This window comes from Phaenicophaeus curvirostris, chromosome Z, assembly GCF_032191515.1.
Source record: "Phaenicophaeus curvirostris isolate KB17595 chromosome Z, BPBGC_Pcur_1.0, whole genome shotgun sequence".
Lineage (NCBI taxonomy): Eukaryota > Metazoa > Chordata > Aves > Cuculiformes > Cuculidae > Phaenicophaeus > Phaenicophaeus curvirostris.
Window position 1 is genome coordinate 1,272,131 of NC_091431.1, and position 27,035 is coordinate 1,299,165.

General features: G+C 42.8%; 1 protein-coding gene across 1 annotated transcript; it reads left to right on the plus strand.

The window, feature by feature from the left end:
• Positions 1–6,414: 6,414 nt before the first annotated feature.
• On the plus strand, positions 6,415–21,604 carry SLC25A46 (solute carrier family 25 member 46). The gene is made up of 8 exons (XM_069880259.1): positions 6,415–6,679; positions 8,391–8,433; positions 10,377–10,434; positions 10,914–10,991; positions 11,711–11,811; positions 15,224–15,280; positions 15,763–15,820; positions 19,486–21,604. The coding sequence occupies exons 1-8, from the start codon at positions 6,427–6,429 to the stop codon at positions 20,062–20,064; spliced, it is 1,227 nt and encodes a 408-aa protein (XP_069736360.1). The 5' UTR covers positions 6,415–6,426; the 3' UTR covers positions 20,065–21,604.
• The last annotated feature ends 5,431 nt before the right edge of the window (positions 21,605–27,035 follow it).

Here is a 27,035-nt window from a genome sequence, read left to right on the forward strand (position 1 = left end):
GGGGGTGGAGGAGGATATGTCATTCCCACCCTGTGGCTTTGTCACTCTTATGCCTATGAAATTTAATCAGAACCCATCAAAATATTGAGGTGTATCACGGCAAGCACCATGAGAATTATCCTCAATAATCGGAATCATGTCATATTCAGAAGTGATCATCAAAGCATTTACACGTTTGACTATGAGATTCACAAACAATTGCTTAACACTAGCTACTATGATTATTATTACCACAATGATAATAACCAGTTTTCCACTGTGGATGATGCATTTGGTATAGCAATACAACACTTTTTTTTTTGAGAATAAAAAGCCACAGGCTGGTGAGGTCCACCTGGTCCCTTCTGCCATAGGCTGCAGTGAGATCCATGTTCACTATATCCCCAGTCCCGCTGTATAGGGTCTGTTGGATGTATAGGACCTTACTGCTGAAAAACCTTAAGTTCCTCTACCAACAAGTCCAGGGCCTGTTGATGGACAGTAGTCCATTCCCATTTACTTGTTTTCCTCAAAAGATTATATAATGGTCGAGTAATGATAGAAAATCGAGGTACGTGCTTCCTCCAGTACCCTAAGGTTCCCAACAATTGTTGCAAATCCTTCCTAGATGTGGGAGTCTGACCTTCCTCTATCTGTTGCAAGGTATCTGAAGGGATTGTTATCATTCCCTTAATCCACGATACTGCCAAGAACTTAACTTCTCCACTTGGATTCTGTCTTTTTGAAGGAGGAATGTCTAACCCTAAAGATTCTAACTTGTCCACTATTGCTTGCATTGCCACTGACACCTGCTGTTCATTGTTTCCAGCTATTAGGATATCATCAATATATTGATACACCTCTACACCTTCAGGGCAGCTAAGTTTCTGTAATACTTCTGCTAGTGTGTTGTGAGCGATAGCTGGGAGTTTTTATATCCTTGAGGAAGTCTATTAAAGGAATACTGAACTCCTTTCCACGTAAATGCAAAACGAGCTTTATCCTCTTCTCGCAGAGGAATCATAAAAACCATATCCTTGACATCCAATGTAGCCATCCACTGGTGGTTACGGCTTTGGATTTGAACAATTATCTCGGCGATACTTGGTACTGCGGCTGTCAAGGCATCAGTATTAGCATTTAGCCATCTAAAATCAGCTGTTAATCTGCAGTCTCCATTTAGCTTTTTCACTGGCCAAATGGGCGAGTTGTACGGGGCTTGTGTTCGTGATATTATGCCTCAGTTTTCCAAACCCCGCACCACCCCGTCAGTTCATTTTATTGCTGCAGCTGGAAGCAGATACTGCTTTACATTAGTTAATTTAGAATGGGGGAGAGGAATTGAAACCTCCAATAAGGAAATATGTTTCACAGATGCCTGATTCACCTGTGGTTCAGGGGAAAATTCTAATGGATTTGTGTTATGAGCAAAACTCCAGACTGTACCGTCAGGGAATTTCCACCGTCTTCCTGTAACAAATCAAAACCTAAAATGTTTACATGGGCGGCACCAATCAAAACTCGTGTACAGCACTGTTTTGTTTGTCCTGGTAAGCAAATTCAAACAAGCCCCGTGGGACATCAGTGTTTTATATTATCAATTCCCATAACTTCAGTGTAAGGTCGGCCACCTTTTATAGAATAGAATCATAGAATAACCAGGTTGGAAGAGACCCACCGGATCATCGAGTCCAACCATTCCTATCAAACACTAACCCATGTCCCTTAGCACCTCATCCACCCGTCCCTTAAACCCCTCCAGGGAAGGTGACTCAACCACCTCCCCGGGCAGCCTGTTCCAGTGCCCAATGACCCTTTCTGTGAAGAATTTTTTCCTAATGTCCAGCCTGAACCTCCCCTGGTGGAGCTTGAGGCCATTCCCTCTCGTCCTGTCCCCCGTCACTTGGGAGAAGAGGCCAACAACGTCCTCTCCACAACCTCCTTTCAGGTAGTTGTAGAGAGCAATGAGGTCTCCCCTCAGCCTCCTCTTCTCCAGGCTAAACACCCCCAGCTCTCTCAGCCGTTCCTCATAAGGCCTGTTCTCCAGCCCCCTCACCAGCTTTGTTGCTCTTCTCTGGACTCGCTCCAGAGCCTCAACATCCTTCTTGTGGTGAGGGGCCCAGAACTGAACACAGGATTTGAGGAGCGGTCTCACCAGTGCCGAGTCCAGAGGGAGAAGAACCTCCCTGGCCCTGCTGGTCATGCCGTTTCTGATCCAAGCCAAGATGCCATTGGCCTTCTTGGCCACCTGGGCCCCTGCTGACTCATGTTCAGTCGCTGTCAACCAACACCCCCAGGTCCCTCTCCTCCAGGCAGTTTCCAGCCAGACTTCTCGTAGTCTGGAGCTGCTCAGGGTTGTTGTGCTCCAAGTGCAGGACCCAGCATTTGGCCTTGTTAAACCTCATCCCGTTGGTCTCAGCCCATGGATCCAGCCTGTCCAGATCGCTTTGCAGAGCCTCCCGACCCTCCAGCAGATCCACACTTCTACCCAGCTTAGTGTCATCCACAAACTTGCTAAGGGTGCACTCGATGCCTTCATCCAGGTCATTGATAAAGACACTGAACAGGGCTGGACCCAGCCCTGAGCCCTGGGGACACCACTTGTCACTGGCCTCCAGCTGGAGTTAACTCCATTTCCCACCACTCTCTGGGCCCTCCAGCCAACCAGTTTTCCACCCAGGAGAGTGTGCGCCTGGCCAGCCCAGAGGTGACAGTTTCTCAAGCAGGATGCTGGGAGAAGCTGTGTCAAAGGCTTTACTGAAGTCCAGGAAGATCCATCCAGAGCCTTTCCCTCATCCAGCAGCCGAGTCACTTTGTCATAGAAGGCAATCAGGTTAGTTTGGCAAGACCTGCCTTTTATGAACCTGTGTCGACTGGGCCTGATCACCCGGTTCTCTTGCATGTGCTTCATGATCGCACTCAAGATCACCTGCTCCATGACTTTCCCTGGCACTGAGGTCAGACTGACAGGCTGGAGTTCCCTGGATCCTCCCTGCGACCCTTCTTGTAGACGGGCACAACATCAGCCTCCAGTCCAGTGGGACTTCCCCAGTCAGCCAGGGCTGCTGGAAGATGATGGAAAGGGGTTTGGCCAGCACACCCGCCAGCTCCTTCAATACCCTTGGATAAATCCCATCCGGCCCCATAGACTTGTGGATGTCCAGTCGGGCTAGCAAGGCTCTGACCACCTCCTCTTGGATCACGGGAGCCTCATTTTGTTCCTCTAGCTCCTGGGTTTGTACACAGACGGAACAACTTTCTTTACAATTAAAGACTAAGGCAAAGAAGGCATTAAGTACCTCGGCCTTTTCCTCATCCCCTGTCACTGTTGCTCCTTCTGCGTCCATTATGGACTGTATATTCTCTCTAGTCCTCCTTTTATTGTTTATATATTTATAGAAGAATTTTTTGTTATCTTTCACAGACTGGGCCAATCTGATTTCTCGCTGAGCCTTAGCCCTTCTGATTTTTTCTGTACACAATCTCACTTCCCTCCTGTTGTCCACCCAAGAGGCCTTACCCCTCTTCCAGAGCCCATAAATGTTTCTCTTCTTCTTGATATCACCCAAGATCTCTCTGTTCAACCAAGCTGGTTTTCTCCCCTGCCGGCTTTTTTTCCGGAGCATGGGGATGGCTTTCTCCTGAGCTGCTAGGATTATGCCTAAGAATTTAGCTGCCTTTTGTGACAACACTCATACTTGTGCACCAGTATCTATCAGAAATTCAACACAAGTTTTCTGCTTGCTGACAGGTAGAACAATAGTGGGGGAAGGAGTATTTAACAGAGTCTTAGCAACACATACTGGTCTTGTGAGCCATTGTTTGTCCAGAACTCAAGCTTCAGGATGGCTCACTGCCTGTCCCAGGAAATGGAGTTTTTTTGATTAGAGTCTCCAACTGGATCAAATTCCCTTGTTCTTCTGCTTCGCTTGAGGGAGAAGGAGCAGTGGGAACAGAGGTTTTGTCAGGGGCTTTGGGACAGTGTCCCTTCACAGCCCATAGCAGTTGTGTTAATTCTGACACAGAAGCACATTGCAACATAGGTTTTGGAATGCCTGCACTGACTGCCTGCTGATAAAGATAATTCCATCCCACACCAGCTTTATTACCATAAGTAACTGCAGGGGCTCTGTAGTGCCACTTACGATTCCCTTGCAGGGATCGATTGGAGCCTCTAGCAACATTAAGATTCAGGAATCATATCCTCCGATAAGATTCCCTGGGCTCATGTGGCTGAGGATTAGTGATCGACCACCCTATTCTCCTACCATAACTTATGATTTCCTGGATTACCTCATTCCATTTAGGAGTGGCCTGGGCTCGTCGTTGCTGAGAATTCCTACCAAACTCCCTAGCTTGCATTACCTGCCATATCCAATCCTGAATACCTGCCTCTTGGTGCTGGGCTCTTCTCCCAGGTGACAGGGGACAGGACAAGAGGGAATGGCCTCAAGCTCCACCAGGGGAGGTTTAGGCTGAACATTAGGATAAAATTTTTCCCAGAAAGGGTCATTGTTCCCTGTCAGAGGCTGCCCAGGGAGGGGGTTGAGTCACCTTCCCTGGAGGGGTTTAAGGCACGGGTGGATGAGGCACTGAGGGACATGGGTTAGTGTTTGATAGGAATGGTTGGACTCGATGATCTGGTGGGTCTTTTCCAACCTGGTGATTCTATGATGCTATGAAAAAGAAAAGGAGGGATTTAATACAAGAAGTAGTTACTATTACAGAAAGCAGAATATTTTTATTTAAGCTAAAGTAGAGTTAAGTTTTATCTAAGCAACTGTATTTTTGAAAGTGAGACAGAATGTCCCCCTTTCAGGCAGTGTCTTTCTAGACACTGTTCATTCTTCGGAGATGAGAACATCTTGTGTGAAGCATGATCTGTGCCGAACAGACGTCTCTACTTCTGTGATCACCTCTGTTTGCAGCCTCTCACTATCTCAAACACAAGGTCAGGCAGAGCTGGTTCCAAAGCTCTGGATTAGCAAGAGATTTGGCTGTTGTGCAGTTCATAATAACATTTGAACGAGTCATTGGAAAGGAACAGATGATGCATAAGATTTCTGGGAGAATTTATCCGTATGCATATAAGTGGGAAATTCATTCTGTCCCAGCTCTTGCATGGCTGCACATGATGGATGGAGATAGCTCCCTCGTGTTGACCAGGCCTTATAAAGGATGCTTGCTTTATAAAACTCAAAAATGAGCCTTAGAGAGTTTATTTGCTGGTATTTTATTTGCTGGACTTCTGTAAAGCCTTTGACGTGTTCCCCCACAACATCCATCTCTCTAAATTGGAGAGATAAGGATTTGATGGGTGGACTGTTTAGTAGGTAAGAAACTGGTTGGATGGTCGTATTCAGACAGTAGTGGTCAATGGCTCAAAGTCCAGATGGAGATCCGTGACAAGTGGTGTCCCTCAGGGGTCCGTACTGGGACCAGTGCCGTTCAATATCTTAATCACGGATATAGAGAGTGAGATCGAATGCACCCTCAGCGAGTTTGTAGATGACACCAAGATGAGTGGTGCAGTTGCCACACCAGAAGGACGGGATGTCATCCAGAGGGACCTGGACAGGCTGGAGCAGTGGGGCTGTGAGACCCTCATGAGGTTCAACAAGGCCAAGCGCAAGGTCCTACACCTGGGTCGGGGCAATCCCCGACTTCAGTACAGGATGGGGGATGATGTGACTGAGAGCTGCCCTGCAGAGAAGGACTTGGGGTGCTGGTCGGTGAGAAGCTCGACATGAGCCAGCAATGTGTGCTCGCAGCCCAGAAGGCCAAATGTGTCCTGGGCTGCATCCAAAGCAGCGTGGCCAACAGGTTGAGAGAGGGGATTCTGACCCCCTCTCAGGCTGAGAGAGTTGGGGTTGTTCAGCCTGGAGAAGGCTCCAAGGAGACCTTTTAGCAACATTCCAGTACCTGAAGGGGCTACAAGAAAGCTGGGGGGGGAACTGTTCATAAAGGCTTGTAGTGATAGGACGAGGGGCAACGGGCGTCAACTGGAGAGGGGCAGATTTCGGCTACACATAAGGAGGAATTTCTTCCCCATGTGATTCTGAGGCCCTGGCCCGGGTTGCCCAGGGAAGCTGTGGCTGCCCCTTCCCTGGAGGGGTTCAAGGGCAGGTCCGATGGGCCTTGGGCACCTGATCCAGTGGGAGGTGTCCCTGCCCGTGGCAGGGGGGTGGAACTGGATGGGCTTTAAGGTCCCTTCCAACCCAATCCCGGCTGTGGTTCTTTGAGTTTCGGCATCAGGCTCCCCTCCAGCCCCGGTGACGGGCGCCACCCCCTCCCTTCCCGGGCCATTGGCCCGTCTGGCCGCGGGCCCGGCCCCTTCCGGGTCACGTGGCCGCTCGGGGCTCCGCGGGGCGCGGCCGGAAGTGCCGTTGCGGTGGACGCGGCGGGTGCGTGCGGGCTGCGCCCCGGCCTCCCCCCCCCCCCCCCGCCATGCGCCCGCGGCGCCCCGACGGCTTCGACGGCCTCGGCTACCGCGGGGGCGGCCGGGAGGAGCCGGGCCCCGCCGCTGGGCCCTTCGGCAGCGCCGCCGAGCCGGGCCGCTGGGCGAGCAGCCCGCCCGACGTCCCCGGCAGCCGCAACCTGCACTGGGGGGAGAAGACGCCGCCGTACGCGGCGGGGACGCCCCCGGCGGGCACCGGCCTCAACGAGGAGCCCGGCCTCGGGGCGGCGGGGCCCGGCGCCGGTAAGCGGCGTCCCGGTTCGTCCCTCGCTCGCGTGCGGCCCGCGGGTGCCCTCGCCGAGGCGGGGAAGGGCGAGCGGGCCGAGCCGCGGGCTGCGCGTCCCTGCGGGAGCGGCCGGAGAGCGCCCCGGGGGAGGAGGCGGAGCCGCCTCTTCGCCTGCTGCGCCCCGGCCGCCGCCCCGCTGGCGGCACCCGCCGTGCTCCGCGGGCAGCAGCGGCAGCGCCGGGAGCGGGGGCCAGCCCCCTGCCGGCCCCGCGGCCCGGGTCCTGCGGGAACGAGCCTCCTGCCGGAGGGGCAGGAAGGCCGTGCAGCTCTCGGGGGATGTTCCCATAGTTAGTTGCTGTACTCGTTTCAGCCTTCGTGTTCTCTGGCTGCTTTACTGTTACGTTGGAGAAGTGCGAGGGTTGTTGCACACGCTGCTGGAATAAACTCCCCCCTCCACACGGGATAACGGAGCAGCCCTGGAACTGGCAGCCACTGAGGAAGCAGCTGTGATTGACTCTCTCCCAGTTAATTATTGGGAAACTGAGCAGAAGCCCTGAGAAGTGCAGTGTTGTTTCGTGTCTTTGTGAAATTGAGGTGAATTAAGAGGAAGCGTGCTAAATCTAGGCTATTGAACGGTGTCCACTTTAATTAAAAGGGTGTTCTGGAGCAGTTTCTATACACTGGGGCATCAAAGACTTATTTAAAGGGGTATTGTATTAATTGGTGAGTCTCCTTTTTTTGATCTGTAGTGCGTTGCTTCTGTATGAGTCTTGTAATTACAAGTACAGCCCTCATCTGGTCTTCCTTCCATACAAGTGCTGCTTTAAGCACTACTGAAGAATTCATAGATACTTGGACTCTGCGTGGGTCTTTTTGTGCTGTTTGATCATGTAGGGTGTGTTGATACTGTATTTTCGTGGACCACTAAGGAGTTCCTGTGTCAAGAATCCAGCTTGTGCAAGTGGATGGAGCCTTACCATTCCCCTTCGGAGGGCTGCCACCTCTGTGGAGCGCCGCTGAAATTACTGACATAAAAATGCTTACCGCCTGCGTGTACCCTGTAGATTGTAGGGCTAAACAGTAGCTTTCAGTTGCTTTTACGGTTCTGATAAACTTTCTTTAAATCTCTTCAGATAATTCCCGCTATGTAAATGTCTGTCTGGTAGCAGACGGCAGAGAATTGAAACCTTTACTCTTATTGGAATTTTAGCTGTTCTGTAGTAACTGCATTTTTTCAGAGAAGTGGAGGGGAAAAACTGTCTTGAAAGTTCACATCATGCTGATGCTTATCGTTATGTCATTAATGGCATTTTGTGCTACTTTTCCCCAAGCTTCTCACTTTATACTGTATTTGTTTTAAAAATTAGTTTCACCTCAGATATCCAAATTTGTTTTGAAATTATTGTGAACTGTCGTGTATGCTAACTTTTTCAGTGATTTGAGCAAGATTTGTTTAGCTATTAAAATACTGTTCACTTTGTGTCTTCCTCCTCCTCTCCCTTTTCCCAGTATATGTTTTAAGACAAAAATAATTTTTATCTAATGTGCAGATATTCTCGGGGGAATAGGTTTTTAGATATTCTGTCACTGAGTTGCCATAAAAGTTGTGGTTTAGTGATTGTAATTTTTGAAGCAAATACTGTGTAACATTAGTTTGTCAGATGATCTGTGTGGCTTTTCCCACTCTATGCCTATCACTGCAGTATAATCTGTTTTTGTGTTTTTCAGAGCAGTTGAACAGATTTGCAGGCTTTGGTATTGGCCTTGCAAGGTAAGAGCTGTGTAATAATTTTCAGTGATAATGAAGTAGTAAAGGTGTAGTTGTCTTGTTATGCCTATGCACGCTTTTGTGTTGTGTTGTTATGCCTGTAGCCTTAGGCAGTTGAAATGCCTTTAGAAACACGAAGTCCACGTAGGTTTCTATTCTCTTTAAAGTATTTCTCAAAATTACTTAATCAACAGTGCATATAAGGTCAGTTGAGGTTCTTATTGTGTAATCCTGCTTAGAGAGGAGGACCTTTTACTTGACCACCAGCATGTCCTGCTCCTTATACCCTTGTTGCTGCCCTTGATGCCCATCACGTCCTCTTTGAACCAATTTAACTAACGGAAGGCAAAATCGATGAAAGAGCTGGATTGTGTTTTGCGTTCAGTTAGGTTGATTTACCTGGGAGCTCACTGCCTCTGAAGGCCAGCAGACACCCGCTGACTGAACCAGAGATGGGAGGGATGAAGAGGGAGGACTAGGAATGAGTATTTTCAGCGCATAATGAGTTGCTTAAATGAATCATCCCATTTCATGAAACTGCCTGGGACTTTCTCCCACTGCCTCCTGTGCAGTGGCTCCGTTTGGTCTGTCAGACCTCTTGATGAGCCTGTTCAGGTTTCTTTAGGAAGACCTAGCTCCAGTGAACGTGTGACGAGTTGTTTGATTTCTTTCCAGCGATGAATGAGCTCAGGAGAGTACCGGTGAAGGATTGGTGCCATAGCGCAGGAATGTGTAGATCTCCTTCAGGTGCGGAGAAATGTTAGTGTGGTTCAGTTGTTCTTTTCAGCTCTATGCTTTGATTTAATCTAGCATGACAGAGTTTTCCACCTGCTGAAAACCGTGGCCACTAGGACTAAAATTAGCGTGTGGTTTTGGGAAAGAGCTGATAAAGAGTGTTATTGTTGTTGAAATCAATTGTCCCTGCTTTTGCGTTTGTACCAGATCACTTGTCAGTCACAGATGGTTCAAGTTAGAATCTTATAGGGAACACCCAAAAGAAAAGGTTGGGTTTTGTGAGTTTAGACGAGTTGGCTAACGGGAAGGCTTAATAGGTAGCAACTGGAGTACAGGGAAAGTTTCACCTCTTTTGGTAGTAGCAAACTACTGATTAGCTTAGTAGCTATGAAATTGCAGGGTCATTGCTTTTCTGTGCCCATTATTACTTGTTTATCCACAGTGAAATCCCTGCAAGAGACCTACCCCAAATTATCCTATGGGTTGGTGGTCAGAGCTGTTATTTGGGGTGATTAGATGAAGCTTGGAGGTTTTACTTTTCTAATCTATATCCCAGGTTTGAACCACATGCAGGTAAGAACCCTGGTCATGCAGGCACTTTGAGATTAAATGAAAAGTTCATCTGCGTGACTGCTACCAGGAATCCTTCTGTGGAATTGAGAGAACATTCCTATGGAGGTTTGACTGACATAACGTTTCTGGGGGTGGAGGGAGAGCTGATTTGGGATAGTAGCATTTTCTGAGAGAAAAAACACCAGCTTTTAGTACCAATCCTCTGGTAATTAATTGCCCCAAGGGGCAATTGCAAAAGGTAGTAATTGCCCCAAGAGGAGGCAATTAATAATGTGTTACACGGAATAAACATGAAACTGGAAAATAATCCTCCCATAACTCTAGCTCTGACCTGTTCTATTCCCTCATATTTTGCAGAGGGAAGGTTTAAGGAATTTGGTGCATTGTTTTGCTTATAAAAATACGTCCATAATATATGTATATGTGGACTTTTTCATAATGTATGTATCGGGGTTTTTTGATACCTGTTCCTGTTTAATATTGGCAGGCTTTCAGGTAGCCATTCAAAGTGCCTCATTGGTTTTCTAGATAACGTATAGTTTTTCCAAATGCTGATTTAGTGTTGTTATAGGAAAATAGCAATTTTCTAATAAATCTACAAAAGCTTCCCATGATTGAAATGCACTTTTCTTTTAAAGCCTATTTACAGAAAATGTATTGGCACATCCCTGCATTGTTCTCCGACGTCAGTGTCAGGTATGCCTTTAATATTGCCTCTTCCAGTCAAAGCTCCTTTGTACTGTGATATTTCTGTGTTTTAATGTTGTGTAGAGCATAGGGAAGCTTTACAGTTCTTAGGGAGAGGCTGGTACATTAATGTGGTTTTGGTTGTAGCATACCTGTTTTCTGTTTTCAAATTTAACTTATCTTGAATGTTTTTACTAATTTTTGGATTGGCTGTGGAAAGTTAGAGGAAGTGAAGGTTTCAGACTCTGCTGAGTAATTTGCAGATCCCCATTTACAAGTGGGATGTTTGTTTCCAGTATTTTCTAGTTTGTTTCCTTTACTGTTTACATTCTCAATGTACAAATGCTTAGAAGTTCTGCCTGTTTCCCTGAATTTCAGTGAAAATTTATTCGTATTTTGGTTACTTCAGTTGACCTTTACAGAGATAAAGTCCGTGTTTTCAAAGTGAAAATAGGTGTGTTTAAAATTGTTATTTATTTATTTAACAGGTGAATTATCATGCTCGAAATTATCATCTCACTCCGTTTACTATTATCAATATTATGTACAGCATCAATAAGACACAGGTCAGTATTTGGTATTAGGCTGCATCTGAGCCCTGAAGATTACTATAGCACATCTGTACATTGACCTTCTTAAGTCTTTATGGAACTGGTGGCTAAAATATGGCCCTTGAGAGGGTTTGTTATTTTTATGGTTGCATAAATGCTTCAGGATGATCGTTCTTGATTTTTTTTGTTTTAGTCTAGTACTTAGTGGGGAAGATTTGCAGATGCTAGGGAAAAAAGTCTGAGTTTTTTTTTGTTTTTATTTTTTTTTAATGTGATTGTAAAAAATAATTAACCTTGATGTTGATAAATAGATAATCCAAATTACCACTTCCAAAGAGTATTGTATGAGTTGCCAATTCTGCATAGGAATGGCAATCCTGAAACTCATTCAGAAGACAGTAGTAAATCCAGGAAGCCTTTTTCAACAGGCGTGCTTGAACATCTTGAGTCCATTTTATCCCTAGAAAATGGTGTTAAGTTTAAGGTATACAGCCCTAACAGTGGAAGATATGCCTCCAAAATTGTTGACAACTGTTTGAAATTATCAAAGAACAAAAGCTTTTTCAGACTTGAAAAGTTAATTGTCCCCTGAATTTGATGATAGTGAAGTTCAATGGTAGAATTATAGCCCTGTGCAGTCTGACTTTGCTGAAATTGTATAGCAATTAGTGAGACAATAAGTGTTTGATTCTATGTTTTGTGATCCAAAATGTATTGCATATTTCAAAACACAGGGCCCAAGAGCTCTCTGGAAAGGAATGGGCAGCACTTTCATTGTTCAGGGCATAACCCTGGGAACAGAAGGCATCATCAGTGAATTTACACCTTTGCCAAGGTATTGCATGGTTTTGTTGTTTGGGTTTTTTTATTGCTTCAAACTAATGGATTGTCAGTTGTTGACTTATATTCACGGTTTTAGAAATGTAAGGCTGTTTGAAAAATTTTACTTGACCAGAATAGTCAGACATTGAACAGGAGTTTTTGGCACAATTTGGTTGTCTTGGCACAGACAGCCTTGTAATTAATAAATAGTGACTCTTGCTGGAGTCACTATTTATAGACTCACTATAAATAGACTCTTTCTGGAAAGGTTTCTGCGTTTGGTATGTCTACCTACTGGCCTGAGTATAGAAATAACAGCAAATTGGTCTTCAGTATAATTTCACTGTAACAACAGAGTTAGCACATTTGATTTTGCAGTTTGGTTTGTATTGTGTAGTACTAGCAAATACTACCCTTGTCTAAAGTAAAAGCTCCTGATTTCATTAATCTAAATACAGAAAGCTTAAGACAGCTAATGAGCCTGCAGGTGCATCTTGCTGAACATTTCCAATGTCAGTGCTGTGTGAGAGAGCAGGATGGCATTTTTAAAGGAGAAGATGTGGTAAATAAGAGGCCATGTGGCTGTCAGCTTTGTCTTCCACCCTCCTTTGAGGGGATTGATACAGCACTCCTGCCTGATGAACAGAAGACTCTTGGTTCATTTACGTATGTTAATGCACTATTTTCTTCACAATGACTGGTGTTTGCTACTTGTTCACAGGCCTCGGCCAGGCTTGGTTGGCTGAGATTAACCATTCACGCACTGTGTTGGTGTTTCTTCTTGTTACCTTTTCTCCTTCTCTCAGCCAAGGTCCTTCAAGGACAACCTCCACTTCCCTGCTTTCTTCGGCCTGAAAAAACCTCCACACTCCTTTATCAACAATTATGTGCACATTGTTCAGTAGTCTCATAATAAAGGGGTTGCAACTGAAAACGCGTGACTTAATTCTAAGAGAGATTCACCATTCCGCTGCCCATCTTTGACTGTAGTAGTTTAGTAATTTCTTTTATTTTGATTTGTGACTGCCTGCTTTTTATGCTGAACTGCAACCCCAGGATTATGGTGCAACATTGTAATGTGTTTCTGCTTTGAGATACAAGTCTGATAATTTTTTTTCTGAAGACTTTCCATCATTTTTTTTGTTTTATAATGTTCAAGTGCTGTCAGCGAGGGCTGACAATGTTAGTAATAGATATTGTCAGTTTTTTCTTTATTTTAAGACATAAGGAGGTTGTGTGAGAGAGTTTATTATATAACGTAACTGAAACTTCTAGGGAAGTTGGAAGATGCTGTGAATTAATCAAAAGTTAGGAAAAGATAAACTTAACAGGTGCTGGGCAGACATTGAAGCCAGTAAAATGAAACTTTGTCTTTGAAAACATAATAGGGAAGGAAGCAAGTAGTTTGGTTTAAGACTGGTTAAATTTGAATGGACCAATGGGCTTGAATTGTGTTAGCTTTCCAAAGAGGCAAGTGCCTGTCCTTAATGTGTGGACAGAGGCCAAGTATTTAAAGGACATGGAAACTAACCTCATCTTAAAGATCAGAAATGTAGGCGGGCTGAATCAAAATACTATTATGATGCATGCGTATTAATTAACGTGAGTCTTCGCAGGTTCTGAAACTTGTCCAAAGCATTAACAGCAGCATTTAATTCTTGGATTGTATGGAGTGTGTATTTAAACTTTTTAGTCTGCTCTCTCATACGTAACTGAATTTCCCAGGCATACACTTTCCTCTGAGTGTGACTTGTTTTTAAATACTGCTGTAGGGGATGCTTAAGTTCATGGGATATGATATAGTGTTTCTATTTTCATAGTTCTGATTTCTGTCCAATGTAAGCAAGGATTTTCTTCCTGTGTGCCAGCTATTCAGTAGTTTGTAAAGTCAGCTGGTACTGCTGCCAAAAGAAGCAATCCTTTCTGCTACTGGCTGCTCATTCTTTCCTCAGTGCTACTCCCGTCTTTGTGACAACAAAGTACGTGAACTGTCATAAAATGACCTGGACTGGGGAAATGATCTGACTGAAATGGTTGTCTTGAACGTGTACCATCTCATGCAGTTTCCTACTGGATGCTCTACCTTCCTTTTTAATGGTAGCATGCATGTTTGGGCTGTCACAGGGAGGTGAAGGTTATTGCTTATAGCAGCAGTGCCAGCAAATCTGATATAAAAGGTTATTTAACTACATTATTAAGCTACAAAAGACACATGGAAGATGTTATTTCCAATTCATTATCATGATATCATAACAGATATGAATGTTAACATTTCTGTGGCAAATTCAGTGTGGTTCTGTAGTACACCAACACATTCTATAATTGTTCTTCATTGCAGGAATAGGTATACCTAGTGGATTGACAGGTTAGGCTTTCTCACATTAGTTTGGCTGGTTTCGTTTTGCACAGCTTTCAGCAGGTATGACCCTACTGTCCGCAATACATAATGGTAAATGATCGTCTGTTCCTCCTTAGTGTATTTGGGAAAGCAATACCTACTAGTAACACAATTCTAAAGGAAGAGTTTCCATTCTTGGATTTGAGTTCGCAGTGCAGGCAGTGCACATGTGTGGTTCCTGGACAAGAATTGAAGCTGAACACTTTATATGTTATTGAAAACACATAGTCCCGTGTGTCCAACACTTCAGAAATACCTTTACCTCATAGTGAGAGTATTCACTGAATTTGGTATTTAATTGTTATCTTGATTTAGATGGGATTTCATTTTCATGCAGGTGGAGTGTAGTTAACATTTACTGTTGGTATTTTAAAGTGCGTAACTAGAAAATACTACTTGGAGGTTATTTTTTTTTTTAAGTCAGCTCTGTGTTAAACTCATGGGTTTTCTTTTCTTTTACTGGGGTATGCCAAAGACTGGTTGTAAGCCAAAAGTCTGGAGTTAAGTTTGCACAGAATTACTATGCAGCTTCTAGTCTGATTGGTTGTACTTGGTTTGGTCTTGTATAACTGTGTCAGAATGTGATTTCAGGAAAGAAACAACTGGGTAAACATAACTTCAAAGAACGTAAAAAGTAGAAGCAAACCAAAGCATAATAAAAAATGTGTGTTGATAAAGGAAAAGTATTGAGATTTTAAAATAATCCGATATTCCCTGGAAACAGCTTTAAGAGTTAATACATACAAAAACGGGTTAATAAATACAAAACACTAAAGCAAGTAGCTGTGAGAAATACAGACAACTTATTAATTGAAAGCTTTTTTGACAAAAAAACCTAACAGGCTGTAATGTAAAAGTTAAGCATGATTTATGAAATGCGTAGCTGATGTCTTTCTACTGTAGGAAATCCTACAGTGTAAATGGATAGTAGAACACCAATATGAAAACGGGTTGTTAACACCCAAGGAAGAAGTGCTTGAGAATGATGTGGTTTTATACATATTAAGGTAAATACTTTTCTTTTTAGGGAGCTTTCGCATAAGTGGAACCTCAAGCAGATAGGTGGACACCTTCTACTCAAAGGGTAGGTATAGCATGTGTTACTACCTAATGTCTTATTACTTACACATAGCTAGAACTACAGAATGTACGTTAGTTTAATCTGTAGCTGTGGCTACTTGACAGGGTGCTAGTATTAATTTCCAAATTTTTTTTTTTTTTCAAACAATCTTGATTGCATACACCACTTTCACAGATTATTTTCTGTTACTAGATCTTTATGTCTGTATGGAACCTGACTAATTTAAAATACTAGATTCTTTTAGTAATTAACTCACGATATCCGAGACCCCTAAATCAGTCTGGTCACATGGAAGTAGAATTTAACAGAACTTCAAAGTGAATTTCATCTCAACTTGTTAATATGCATTTTAGTAACTGAATTATGGTTTGTTAGTTTTCTCTCAGGCACAGCCTGGAAGATAATTGTATCAACTTTCAGGTGCATATTTAGGTAAAATTACAGTATTGTCATGATTTTAATTATTATCTTGTTAATTTCTACAGTTTAACACATGTGATAGCAATGCCTTTTTATTCTGCGAGCCTGATTGAAACTGTACAGGTAATTTACATGTATTTCTAACATTTAAAGAGGTATTGTTATTGTCTTTATAGATTAGAATATGTGTAGGACTGAGTCTTCGGCTTCGGATTTGCTTTTCTGTTAAAATAGCTGCGTTTGTTTTGCTTAAGGCTGTGTGACATTAACTGGGATGTATTTACTATGATAGGTATTTTAGTTAGTGTCTGAAGTCTAATTCTAGATTTAGGGAGGACATTTGATATAGGTAGTTGTTACTTGTCCTTATTTCATAGACAATATATTCTGTCTATATGTTCTAGCAGATAAACCCCAGAGAGGTTTTTCTAATGTAAGGATTTTAAAAGGCTTACTAGACAAGTTCCTGCATTGACCCCTTTCCCTGTAACAACTATAAAGCTTTTCCAGTAATTCAACATTGTTTTTTTAAAATTCTGCATTCTTCTGTTTCAAAACTGCTTTCATTTAGTCAGCTTTTTGCCTTTAAATTTTCGTCTGGTTTTTCCTTAGCCATGAAATAAATATCTGGACCTGCCACATAGATACAGCTTAACTTGTTCTGTAACTGTACAGACGAACCCATAGCACTGTATTGCAAATTTGCCTATCATAGAATCATAGAATAACCAGGTTGGAAGAGACCCACCGGATCATCGAGTCCAACCATTCCTATCAAACACTAAACCATGTCCCTCAGCACCTCCTCCACCTGTCCCTTAAACCCCTCCAGGGAAGGTGACTCAACCACCTCCCCGGGCAGCCTGTTCCAGTGCCCAATGACCCTTTCTGTGAAGAATTTTTTCCTAATGTCCAGCCTAAACCTCCCCTGGCGGGGCTTGAGGCCATTCCCTCTCATCCTGTCCCCTGTCCTTTGGGAGAAGAGGCCAGCTCCCTCCTCTCCACAACCTCCTTTCAGGTGGTTGTAGGGAGCAATGAGGTCTCCCCTCAGCCTCCTCTTCTCCAGGCTAAACACCCCCAGCTCTCTCAGCCGCTCCTCGTAAGACCTGTTCTCCAGCCCTTTCACCAGCTTCCTTGCTCTTCTCTGGACTCACTCCAGAGCCTCAACATCCTTCTTGTGGTGAGGGGCCCAGAGGTGAACACAGGATTCGAGGAGCGGTCTCACCAGGGCCGAGTCCAGAGGGAGAAGAACCTCCCTGGACCTGCTGGTCATGCCGTTTCTGATCCAAGCCAAGATGCCATTGGCCTTCTTGGCCACCTGGGCCCCTGCTGGCTCATGTTCAGTTGCTGTCAACCAACACCCCCAGGTCCTTCTCCTCCAGGCAGCTTTCTAGACAGACTTCTAGTCTGTAGCACTTTGAGTGAGTCCAGGGTAATTCTTCCAGCTATCTATCTATAATCGTAGAATGGTTTGGGTTGCAGGAGTTGGAAGTTGCTCTTAGTTAACAGGATAATATTTTTGTGCAGCCAGTGGAGCTCTTCTGTGGAGTGTGGTGCAGGGTAGTCACTCTCATGTCATTCAGTTGTCAGAATTTTCATTCATGGCATAGTTGAGCTGTAAGTACAGTCAAGACTAAAATGCAGCTGTTTAAACCTATGGTTCAGCTGCTGGTGTATGTCTACAAAATGGTGCTTTTCTGTGGAGAATAGACAGACAAGGCTGGCATCTACGGTTTTGAGTTTCAGCATGTGCTTTAGAGGAGGGTACTTTTAAGGGACAGAATTCTGCTCTATGCAGAGGATCCAAACTTAAAGGAGCCAGAATGTACTAGGAAGGCTGTTTTATGAAACCTTCTTTCTCTGTCTTATTGAATTATTTTCAAAATAATGTTCTATAAATCCAGCCTGAGTGGATCCAGTTAGTAGAAGCCAGGGGAAGATTTAACTAATCTCATACTGGGAAGCTGTCTAAGGAAATTCTTATGTCCTGGGAAATGGGTTTACCTTGAGCATGGTGTAATCATAGAACTAGAAACAGTGGTAGAACACTGTTCATTTATCTTGAGCTCATAGCAGGCCGTGGAGTGGAATCTTTAATAGAAGGAGTAACCTATCTGAATTTTTGTCTGAAAGTATGTTAGCTATGGAGTTGGATATATATTTTACCAAAAAATAGTGAAAGTGAGCATGATTTAGAACCTGTCTTTTGTTTGCAGAGCAAGTAATAGTTTCTTTGCTAGAAGGCGGCTTAATAGAACAATAAAAAATCCAGAGCAGCATTCCCTTGAGCTTTTAAACAGGTTATCTCTGTAAAGCATTGCTATAAAAATATAGTAATTCTGCTGAGATCAGAGGTATTTAGTCCTTGTGGGTTCAGCTACGTGCAACGACTTTACTGGATAGCTGTACATACGCCGTATGAAATGTAATCTCCAGTTCCTGGAAACATCATAATGAACTTTCTTATTAGAAGCACAGTAGAGGTAATGATAGCATTTATGAAGATTATAACTGTGCTGTATTGATCAATGCGTGAAGGCAACTTGGCTTCTCAGCCTTGCATTATATTCCTGTGCTGCAAGAAGACGATGACCAATAACAAACCCTAGAAGTTAGATTGTGGTATTTGTTACTTACAGCTTTATATTCACTTTGGTTGTCTTAATTCAGATAAACCATACTGTTCAGCAGTATTAATTTTACACACTTCTCCAAGTAAATATATTTAATCAAATTAACTAAATGGTAGAAGTTCATAGTTTCTGCACTACTGTTTTTTTCTTTTGACATTTCAGACCACATGGTGGTGTGTTTGCCAAATGCAAGCACAATTTTGAAGTGCAGTGACTTTAGTGCTGTGAGGGGAAGAGGACTCAGTGGGGGTTATAGTGCTTAACTTTTGCTTAAAGTCTGGAACAATGTTATACTCTGAAGTATTTGAACTAGTTTCTCTTGTGTGCAGACTGACCATCGAGGTTTTGCAGGCTGTTAGTGCTTGCCCCGAGTGCTGAGGGATGTTCCGGTGGTTTATCCTGACAGGAGGTCAGGACACAGCCTGAACTCAGACTTGGGTGTTGAGGAGAACACCCTCAAATCCTGAATTTAGGATAGAACAGAGATCATAAAGCACTGAAATTTTATAAGCTTTAAAAGGGGAACTGATGTTTTTAGCTTTTTGTACAGTCATAGGTGGAGTATAATAAAGTAAATAATTGCCAAGCAACTTCTTTAAAATTGTCTCTCTTCCTAAGAGGTAGCATAGGTAAAGAGCACTATTTAGGTGCAAATAATGGAATGGAAACATCTGGAGCTGAACTTACGGAATTCAAATTAAAAATAACCTTTCAGATCAACATTAGTTATGGAAGCCTTTATTATGCACATTTGAGTTCAAAGGCAGGAGTTACAGTCCTTAAAGAAAAGTACTTCTAATTAGATAAAAATTTCCTGGCATTTTGCTCTGGAAGTAGCCATTTTCAGTACATGACTGCTTCAGAGACTGATACTTTCAGCACTGCAGTGTGCTGGAAGTTGAATTTCTTCAGTAGTGACACAAATAATTGGAATGTACATTAAATAAAGACTCCTTAAGGTGGATTCATTTTTTAAAAGGAAGTTTACGTGAGTGCTCTGGAGTGATAGAACTTGTGTAAATGTAGCTGTGTAGATAAGATAGCTCACAAATGTGTAACTCGCTTACGAAGCTCAGCAATGATAAAGTGTCAAAGTGGATGTTGGCATGTTTGAGATGTGCAGCACAAGTTGTAACTATTCCATTGTGCTTATAGAGTGAAATCATTCGAGATAATCCTGGCATCCTGGACTGTGTGAAAGAAGGAATCGGCAGAGTTGTAGGCATGGGAGTACCCCATAGCAAGCGTCTCCTTCCTCTGATGGTCTTGACTTTTCCAACTGCTCTACATGGAGTTCTTCACTACGTCATCAGTTCCATCATCCAGAAGATTGTTTTGTTCATTCTGAAAAGGGGTAATTCCCACAACCTTCCAACTGAGAGCTCTACTTCTGTGCAGAGCATGCTGGATGCATATTTCCCAGAACTTATAGCTAGCTTTGCTGCTAGCCTTTGTGCTGATGTCATGCTTTACCCACTGGAGACAGTTTTACACCGCCTTCATATTCAAGGGACACGCACGATAATTGACAATACAGACCTTGGCTATGAAGTGCTTCCCATCAATACTCAGTATGAGGGAATGAGAGACTGCATAAATACTATAAAACGGGAAGAAGGAATGCTGGGTTTTTATAAAGGATTTGGAGCTGTTATAGTACAGTATACCTTGCATGTGGCAGTTTTGCAGTTTACCAAAATTATTTACTCAACACTGCTGCAAAATGTTTCTTAATCTGTTCAAGTGTGGATTCAGCACAGTGGTCGTGATTGACTTACTAACCTAATTATTGTTTAAAATGGCTTAGAAAGTGAAGTTTGCAGAATCCATTCTGTAGACTTTTCTTGCACTGTAAAAAAATTGTTTAAAATATGGGGATATAGTTTCCGAAGTGTAACTTAAAGTACTGTTTAAGTTGAAAATTATAGACAAATTGTATGTATTATGTGTAGTCGTACTGCAGAGAGCTGGATTTTGAATGTTTGGAGTGAGGATCTACTTTCCTCTTACTAGTTAATTCCTTAAGAGGAATGGATATGAATTCTTAATGTCTGCTTTGTAAACATCGCATCTGATACTTAATTTGGACTGCTAGCCGGTTCAAAGGAATTTATTTTCATAAGCTGTAAGAAATTGCAAGGGGGATACTGGTGGATTTACTGGTCTTCTAAAAATGTTTTCTCTTCACTGTTAATGGGGCTGTGAGCAAAATAGAAACTGTAGAGAAGTAACAAGTAGAAAAATGTCATAATTTACAGGTACATAGAATACTACTTACTTCACTGCACTGTGACAGAAGACAAAGAGGAATCTTGCTTTGTAAAGAATAACAAAAACTTGGATATAGGCAAAATTGCACAGAATGCAGGTTTGGCTGTTTTGTAGTTTGTTTGCAAGGCTTACAGTAACTAAAGTGTGTGAATAAAGCAAATTAGAAACTGATGTGTGCATGTGTAAGTGCCATTTCCAGTCAACTTTTTCACTCATAACTTCACAGTTTAGTTTTACTCTGCTACTTTGTATAAGAGTAGAATAGCCTTACAAGTGTATGTAGTGTTAATGTTCGAAGTGTATAGAAAGTGTAAAACTGGGTATTTCTAGAGTTTCTCATTTGTTAACTCACTGAGGTATGTACACAGTTATCTACTTTCTATTTTGCACTGCTGTCCTTCATTTAAATTCTCTGCTAGATTGGATATTTTGTGGAGCAGAATAAAGTCTATTTATGTCAAGTAAACTACTGAAATGTACTATTTTTGCCCTTTTCCCCTAGTAATTCAAGACTGTCTGAAAATGAGTTCTGATCATATCTAGTCCTTCTTGGTTTTGTCAGCAAATACCATGAAAGCTGGGGAGAACTGGGTATTTTCTCCAAATAAAACAAGCATGTGGAGAGCTGCTTTTAAATTATGAGAGGCTGCTGCCTTCTTCACGCTTTCATGTGGCAAGTCTGTCTTTGTGAACGCTGTAAATTTATGTGCATTTTAATGATTAATCATTGTATAGTACTTACCACTTAGGGGAAGCGATCATGGCAAAATACTGAAAAGGTGTTGCTGTCCATGAGTTCTGGCTTTAAGTCATTTGCAGGTCTGCTTTGCTATTAATCTAACTTCCATGTATTTCAAATGCTTAAGCATTGAAATAGAAAGTATAGAGAATGAGAAATGGTTTTATTTTGAAATAAAATAATAATGGTTTTATTTTGAAATATTGTTAATTGCAAATTTAGTGTATATAATGGAAGCAATGAAATAAAATGAGAATTCTCAAAGTATTGTGAAGTAATTCACTGAAGAGGCATATAAAGGAATCCCAGTCTGTGTTACACTTTATTGTATAGGCTTCAGGGTGACTTTAAGTTCCTCAACTTTCCTAAGTGCAAGAATGTGGGTAGAATATATAGGTATATGCAAGAATCTGGGTAGAATGTTATATTTGTATGTTAAAAATACAAACTTCCCTTGAGTACGAAGAGAGTCGTATCAGAAAATCATCCAGATTAGAAAGGATTTTGGCTGGTTCCTTAGTCCAAATTCCTGCCCTAAGCAGCTCTCAACAGCACTGTATGTTGTGCTAGAATATTAGCTTGTGTCAAACACTTGCTTTCATTGCCAAGAGTTTTACAGTTCTTGATTGTGCCAGATCCCAGGAACTTTAGGCAGGGCAAGAAAGAATACTATCAACTCAGAGCAAATCCTCTGCAGTACAAAAGCCGTTTGCTTTGGGCTATTCTTTTTTGGTTGTCTTCCCATCAGTTAGAATGAACATGTTTTGTTTCTTCAGGTATACTTGCTTTACCTTCCAAAAGAAGTAATACTCTGCTTTCTCTAGAGTTGCTACTTTGCCAGTGCAAAAATGTAAATGATGAGGTGAAAAAATCTTTTTTTAGCCTTTTTAATCATGTGTACTGTTAATGTATTTCTGTTTTTCATTTGGATCTTAAATCTAGGTACTCAATTTTTAGCTCAAATGAGCGATCAGTAGGTGGTTTTAGCAGGACTTACCACTGAAAAACTCAAAATGCTGAAGTGCTGTAGAAAGTTTTTAATTTTATGCAATAGGAGAAATTCCTATGTGCTCTATTCTTCCTGATATAAATATAATTCCTTTTTTTCTGACTCTTGTTTTCATTTTTAAAGAAGGCTGATGTCAAGAAGACAAATGTTACTGAAGAAAGACAGACTCAGTGTAATATTCCAGTGAAGAATTACTTGGCTTCTCACCTGTGCTCCTCAAAAGGCAAGCCTTGATGTGTGATGACTGACAATAGATCAGGCAGGAAACTGAGATACATGCTTTGCTGGAAACCTTTGCAGTTAACTACCTGTGTTGTTTTACAGGCTACCTTACAGGTCAGACTTGATTTTTGGTGGTTTTAGAATAGAGCTTTTGGGTCTGGTGTTGGCTACTACTGCATTCTTCAGCAAAGTTCCAGCTACGCGCACTGCGTTTAGCAGAGCTGCTTTGTGGCATGCGAGTTGATCTAGCTCTGGGTCCTGTCGGCAGTTCTTGAGTTAGGCAGTCTGTTTTACAGATTTATGCAGCGTTCATAAGACTCCATATCGAATTGCATGCTTTTTCTTAGCTCTTCTGAATTTAGCAGCAAGTTCAAAGCAATTATGTAAGCTGATGTCCTTTTTGCTGCTTGTTCCATTCAAGGTGGTCATTCAGCTGGATACGTGTGTTCAGCTACAAATGCAATCAGTGCACATGATGTAAATGAGGCCTGCCTCTGCATTAATATACAAGTTCTTGGCTGTGCTCTAAGATTTTTGATGTATAATTCAGTGGCCGCTTTCAAATTATTTGCCCTTCCAATGATATCTGAGGAGAAGGGGTCGCACACTAAATGCTTTGATCTAATGGTTGTACCAAAGAGACTTGAAAGCAAGACATAATAGCAGCATTTTCCCACCTGTATGGGAAAAGAGGTGGTAATAAAATGTGAATAAAGCACTCGTCTCCTTTTAGGTGATGTACTGTGTATCTTCAGCAGGGGCAAGAAGGTAAGATCTTTCATCAAGAGCTGATGGCATCTGTGTTTTAAAAGCAAATCTGATTTTAAGGAGTTTGATAAAACTGTGTTTACAGTTTGGGGTTTTTTTTGATGGAATATAGACAGTGTGCTCTTTACCTTCATAACTGTAACCTCTACAGAGGCTGTTTGGCAATAATGACCAGAATTTGAGGATGGGAAAGAAGCAATGTTGAAAATGGAATGTAGAAATTTCCCAAAAATGCAAGCAAGCAAAAGTTGATGATTAATGTTTTCAATGGCAGCAAATTAATAAAGTACTAATGTCCAGATATTAGTATTAATGCAGGGTTTCATTTGGAATTGTATTTAACGAGAAAGCAAAATCAGTAATTGTTTTAAGCACAACATACCCTTTTATCCCCCATGACACTTGTAAACTAACTCAACTAATTAGCCAGTATTCTTTCAGCTTTTTCAATAGGGAAGAAAAAAGCTATCAAGGTCTTCCCTTCAAATCAAGACACCCTTTCAATGGATGTAAATACCATCATACAGCAGTCTAATACTGCAGTTATATAATTTCTTATTATTGTTCAAACTGTTCATGAGTTGCCTGCAAGTATACATTGCCTGTGACAGCTTGATCTGAGACACTATCACTTTTGTTTTTTCTTAAGGTATAGATACTGAATGTGACTTGCGCCCACCAAAGCAATAAAATCAGAAGGGGTGGTTTAGCTATTTCCTGAAATTCTGAGTCTTGCTCTGATTTCTCAGCCTTAAGCTTGGCACTAAGGCAAATCCAGAATAAACAGACTTGTTGGACAGGACTTGACTCTTTCTGCATAGGCAATTCATGTCTTTGCCCAAAAGAGGCAACAGGCTTGTAAGTTGTTGTAGCCAACTCTTGGTTTTAAGGTCCTTCAGAAAAGAAAAACAGTGCGTTTGCTTTTACTGCAGCAGTGAGTGTAACTGAAGTTTTGTTGCCTGAAGTGGAATCCTGTATTTATGTGGTAGTTGAGCCTTAAAGCACGTTCTGTAGGAAGAAGCACCAATATGCGTAGTCGCCTTGATTTGCAGCTCCTAGCTGATACCAGCTCTGTTCAGTACCATTTCAAGTGGATGCAACGCCTTTGATATCCGTAGATATCGCTTATGTTTTATGGTTTCTGCAGATATAGCTATCAGCCTAAGCCTGTTGACAAATACGGGCATGGGCAGGGTTTTAAGAGGCTCTCACCTATGGCCTAACTTTGCGTGCAAAATGAGCCAGAAGAAAAAAGCAAATGTAGGCAATGGGAATGAGAATTCTTGAAACTGAGTGTGTGCTTATCAGTATGCACTCCTTGATAAGAAGGTCCATGTCACTTTTAACAGCTAGTTGAGCACAGTGGAGAGGTGGTGATAGCCTCTTTTGTCTCATGTGTTTCAGGAGCTTGAAAATGTCTGAAATGTCTCTTTGCAGGGGTGGAGGTGTTTTTATTTTCTATCACAATCCAAAACAAAAAACCCAACCAAAAAAAAAAAAACCAGGCAGAAAGCCTGCTAACTGTTACCTGCTAACTAAAGCAGGTAACTGTTGCATAACCATTCTGACATGCTTTCAAATGTACTACATAGCATTCATTGATCCCTGGCGTGGAATCCTGAATTTCTGTGTGTTATTTGAACCTTGAAGCACGTTCTGTAGGAAGAAGTGCCAGTATGCATTTTTTAAATGAAAAGCAGCTCTTCATCACCTTTATAAAGCCCTGCTTTTACCAGGGTATTTAATTTGTTGTGTCCTCTTAGGCTATTTAATTTCACTGATTAGCCAACATAATGTATCCTATAAAAACTCACTTGTGTTTTTCCCTCTAATACTTATGTGTCTGATAAGTACTCTCTAATAATGGAATTTCCTCAACATAATGCCCTTCAATCTTTGTGTATAGACTGCTTTTGGAAAAGGGTTCCAAGTACTCCACCAAAGGGAAAATAATAGTGTATTTAAATACAGTTTCAACATTTTTCTCAATGGAAGTGCTCAACAGGCACTTTTAGATCACAAAATAAACATATGTCCCATCTGTAACAAGTTAAAATATTTTCATCTTCCTAAAATTGACCATGTGAGCTTGTTCTATTAAGAAATACAGTACTAGGAGAACCTTGCAGCATGCAGTATAAAAAGTTGGAATCATACTTGGGGACTAACTGAAGAGTTCTGTAACTGCCATTGCTTGGGGAAACTAATGTTTATACTTTCACAGCAGGACAGCAGCTGTAAGCATTAGTTTTCTGATACCTGCAGGCAAAAGGAGATACAAAGCATGTTCTGGAAAAGTAACCGGCGGGATAAGAAACTAGCGTGGTTGAGTAGGAGGGTCCTGAGATACATCAATAAGTAGAGGAAGGTCTATGAGCTTTGGAGGAAGGGACAGGCATCCTGGGTGGACTCTAGGGAGGAAGCGAGAACGTGCAGGGAAAAAATCAGGAGGGCTAAGGCCCAACTAGAAATTAGATTGGCCAAGTCTGTGAAAGATAATAAAAAATCTTTCTACAAATACATCAACAGTAAAAGCAGGACTAGGGAGAATCTCCAGTCCCTACTAGATGCAGAGGGAACAACAGTAACAGGGGTTGAAGACAAGGCTGAAGTGCTCAATGCCTACTTTGCTTCAGTCTTTAATAGTAAGGAAAGTTGTTCCCTCTGCGCACAACCCCAGGGGTTGAGAGGAGCAGAACGAGGTTCCCACGATCCAAGAGGAGGTGGTTAGAGACTTGCTTGCCCAACTAGACACCCACAAGTCTATGGGGCCGGGTGGGATTCACCCAAGGGTATTGAAGGAGCTGGCGGGTGTGCTGGCCAAACCCCTTTCCATCATCTTCCAGCAGCCCTGGCTGACTGGGGAAGTCCCACTGGACTGGAGGCTGATGTTGTGCCCGTCTACAAGAAGGGTCGCAGGGAGGATCCAGGGAGCTCCAGGCCTGTCAGTCTGACCTCAGGGCCAGGGAAAGTCATGGAGCAGGTGATCTTGAGTGCTATCATGAAGCACATGCAAGAGAACCGGGTGATCAGGCCCAGTCAACACAGGTTCACAAAAGGCAGGTCTTGCCAAACTAACCTGATGGCCTTCTATGACAAAGTGACTCGGCTGCTGGATGAGGGAAAGGCTCTGGATGGATCTTCCTGGACTTCAGTAAAGCCTTTGACACAGCTTCTCCCAGCATTCTGCTTGAGAGACTGTCACCTCTGGGCTGGACAGGCACACACTCTCCTGGGTGGAAAACTGGCTGGATGGAGGGCCCAGAGAGTGGTGGGAGATGGAGTTAACTCCAGCTGGAGGCCAGTGACAAGTGGTGTCCCCAGGGCTCAGGGCTGGGTCCAGCCCTGTTCAGTGTCTTTATCAATGACCTGGATGAAGGCATCGAGTGCACCCTTAGCAAGTTTGCGGATGACACTAAGCTGGGTGGAAGTGTGGATCTGCTGGAGGGTTGGGAGGCTCCAAAGGGATCTGAACAGGCTGGATCCATGGGCTGAGACCAACGGGATGAGGTTTAACAAGGCCAAATGCCGGGTCCTGCACTTGGGGCACAACAACCCTGTGCAGCTCCAGACTAGGAGAAGTCTGGCTGGAAACTGCCTGGAGGAGAGGGACCTGGGGGTGTTGGTTGACAGCAACTGAACATGAGCCAGCAGTGGCCCAGGTGGCCAAGAAGGCCAATGGCATCTTGACTTGGA

Excerpts from the sequence above, each read along its gene's own strand:
- SLC25A46 (XM_069880259.1), top strand. The coding sequence starts at position 6,427 with ATGCGCCCGCGGCGCCCCGACGGCTTCGACGGCCTCGGCTACCGCGGG. Across the intron at positions 8,434-10,376 it reads TTTGGTATTGGCCTTGCAAG|CCTATTTACAGAAAATGTAT; the intron begins GTAAGAGCTGTG and ends TTTCTTTTAAAG. Across the intron at positions 15,821-19,485 it reads GCCTGATTGAAACTGTACAG|AGTGAAATCATTCGAGATAA; the intron begins GTAATTTACATG and ends TTGTGCTTATAG.